At 36.6% G+C, this 3,164-nt stretch overlaps 1 protein-coding gene across 1 annotated transcript; it reads left to right on the top strand.

Annotated features, from left to right (window-relative positions):
• Positions 1-453: 453 nt before the first annotated feature.
• On the top strand, positions 454-2,305 carry FSHB (follicle stimulating hormone subunit beta). The gene is made up of 2 exons (XM_062198056.1): positions 454-612; positions 2,075-2,305. Exons 1-2 carry the CDS (start codon positions 454-456, stop codon positions 2,303-2,305), a joined length of 390 nt encoding a protein of 129 aa, XP_062054040.1.
• Positions 2,306-3,164: the final 859 nt, after the last annotated feature.

Raw genomic sequence — 3,164 nt, 5'->3', positions numbered from 1 at the left:
CAAATGTGTGCAAAACAAATAAGAATTTATACTATAGAATTTTCTTTTTTTAAAACAAAACTTATCCATAAAATGTTAATGAAAGGGGAAATATGATGATCATAACTGTTTGTTTCAGAATAATCACATTAAGACACTCAGGAGTAATGCTCTAATCATTACATACTGCTCTCCTTAAGCTATAATATTGACATTTTGATCTATAGCATGCTTCACTTTGACAAAAAATAAAACAAGAAAGAGAAGGAGGAGGAGGGAGAATGTTCCAGGAAACAGAGAAATGCAAAAAAAAAAAAAAAAAAAAGGAAGAGAAGCAAATGCTGAAGCAAAATGTGATTGGGACAGATAGAGAGATCAGTGATTTTTGTTCTAATCAATTTACATTATGAATCATCAAAATTTTTTAGTTTCTTGATTCCTAATGGGCTTTTATTATTTGCTTCCTAGGCCAGGATGAAGTCTGTCCAGTTTTGTTTCCTTTTCTGTTGCTGGAAAGCTATCTGCTGCAGTAGCTGTGAGTTGACCAACATCACCATTGCAGTGGAGAAGGAGGAGTGCCGTTTCTGCATAAGCGTCAATACCACCTGGTGCTCCGGCTACTGCTACACTAGGGTGGGTATTGCGCTTTGCTGGAAGTGAAGCTGTTGAGAGTCTGTATGAGGCATGTGTTGTTAATTTCCACTTTATCAACATTTTGTATTTCCTAAGCTATAATTCTGTTTTGTGATTAGGATTAATCATCACTATATCAATTAGATGTTTAGACTTGGATTCGATTTGGGTAAATTTGGAAAATCTCTAGACTGGACCTGATCAGTTTGCTAAATTGCCAAATCAGTGTTTTCAAATATATAAAAATTTCTATGCTAGATTTTACACGTAGAGAACTAAACATAGAAGTGTGTGTGTGTGTATTTATAAAAGACTTACAATAATGCCCAGAAGGCAATTTCTATAATTGAGGCCATGTATTTGCCATATACATTGTACCAAAATATGTTTTCAAGACACATAACTATAAAAAAGCAACATTATTTAAAAGAAGGTAAAATTATCTTCTTGTCCTGCCTGAAAACAAATGCTAATAGGAGACCTGAAAACACAAATTAGTCCTTGAACACAGTTAGAACAAAATGAATCAGCATAAGTATTCACTTCTTAATACTGAACAGAAAACCAAAACACAGCAGCATGGAACTGGTAGTCTGTATCTGCATAGCTCTTTTGCATTAATACAAATAAAGAAGGAGTTTTCAGTTGTTGCTCTTTTTCCTCTGTAGCACCTACTTATTTCATTCTATAAACTGAAATTGAAAATAGCAAAGTTTTAATAAAATCCATTTTGTTTGATTGCAATGTGTTTGATCAATCAAACTCTACTTATTGCACAATTTATTACACCTTCTTAAGAAAGAGACTCAGTAGCACAATACTGAAATAAATTAAATGCACCCCCAATTTCTTCTTCAATTCAAACAAGATTTGTACTGGGAAATGCTAAAACAAATAATTTCTGCCTGGATTAAAAATATTTATATGCATACTGTGTATCCTTTGAAATTAAGAGCCCTGCAAAGTACAGCATTTAAAGGGAGAACTGTTTATAAGCCAACAGAATATTTAATATCTTACATAAGCCTTTATAAACACATTAAGCTAAACATTAATATTCTTTTTTTACTTTTTATAAATACTAGGATAGTGTGTTTGGGAATACTTTGTAAGAAATTAAGCTAGTGTTCATGTTTTAAGTTGTCATTAATACAGCTTTTGATTAAGTACAAAGAGTAAATGAAAGTTTTTAGTCATAGTTCCCTTTTCATAATTTTTCCATATTAAAATTCAAAGTTGTTTTTTGAGAAGTGATTAATGTTTTGATGTAGCTATAGGGAGTAGGACAATGAATTACACATATTTTCTGTAAGATTTTCAGTACAATTAGGAAATGATATAAAGGTCATTTACAATGGTATGTGGGTTTTAGAGCAAGCAGTATTAAATTATGTCTCATTTTGACAAACCATAAAACTTCCAGAATATTGCAACTTAACTCTCTCCCTCCTAAACTCCTCAGGATCTTGTTTATAAGGACCCAGCAAGGCCCAACATCCAGAAGACATGTACCTTCAAGGAGCTGGTGTACGAGACAGTGAGGGTGCCTGGCTGTGCTCACCATGCAGACTCCCTGTACACATACCCAGTGGCCACTGAATGTCACTGTGGCAAGTGTGACAGTGACAGCACTGACTGCACTGTACGAGGCCTGGGGCCCAGCTACTGCTCCTTCGGTGAAATGAAAGAATAAAGAAGAGTGGGCATTTCAGACTACCTACTCATGTTTGTGTGTGTGCCCTGAGCCAGGCTGCAAACAACTGGGCCAGGAGATCATCAGACCCCAACAATCCCCGCTCTACTGGCAGAGGGGGAGTTCCAGGAATTGAGATCACTGGGGCCAGAATGCTGTCACCATTCTGTCCTGTACTCTTAGTCTGGTTCTATAAGTTGTATTAAGTCTTAACTCTTGAGTGTTTTGCTCTTCAGTAATCTTAGCAATTCTATCAGGCAAATCCGCTTCATAGGGACAAGGATCTGTAGGCCCAGAGGTAGGAAACGATAGTGGGAATGAGTGAAAGAACGAAATGCAGCACAGTATTCTGCTAGACTCTGAGGCTTCAAGAGCAGGACCAGAAACCTCTTTATGAATGTATTCTCAGGTCCCAGCACTTTTCCTGGAACCTAGTGAGGAACTCAACATGGCTTCCTTAAGGAAAAGTAAGATTAAAAACATAGAGGATGGGAGCACACTTAAGAAATGTTTGAAGATGGCTGATGAGGCTGTCTTTCCAGTCTACGGAAGTAGGGACATCACTTAGACTATGCCTCTCCTCTGAGACACAGGGCATTCAGACAGGATGTGTGTCTCAGAATAGCTAAGTTATGATAGCAGAGAGTGAGACCAGAGCTCGGAATTTCCGAGCCCTTCAGTGAATGGCAAAAGCAAGAAATGTTAATACAGGACGATGGACATTAACCCATATCTATTTGTCACTTTAAAGAAATTGATCAGATGTTATTAGGCTCCTGCAAAACTCCTTTTGGCATGAAGAAAAAAATTATATCAACCTATACTCTCCAGGTTTTATTCCTTTGGAGAGAGGGGATAT

This window comes from Lepus europaeus, chromosome 7 (genome assembly GCF_033115175.1).
Source record: "Lepus europaeus isolate LE1 chromosome 7, mLepTim1.pri, whole genome shotgun sequence".
In the NCBI taxonomy this organism is placed as follows: Eukaryota; Metazoa; Chordata; class Mammalia; order Lagomorpha; family Leporidae; genus Lepus; species Lepus europaeus.
This window is presented reverse-complemented; position numbering and strand designations above follow the sequence as displayed.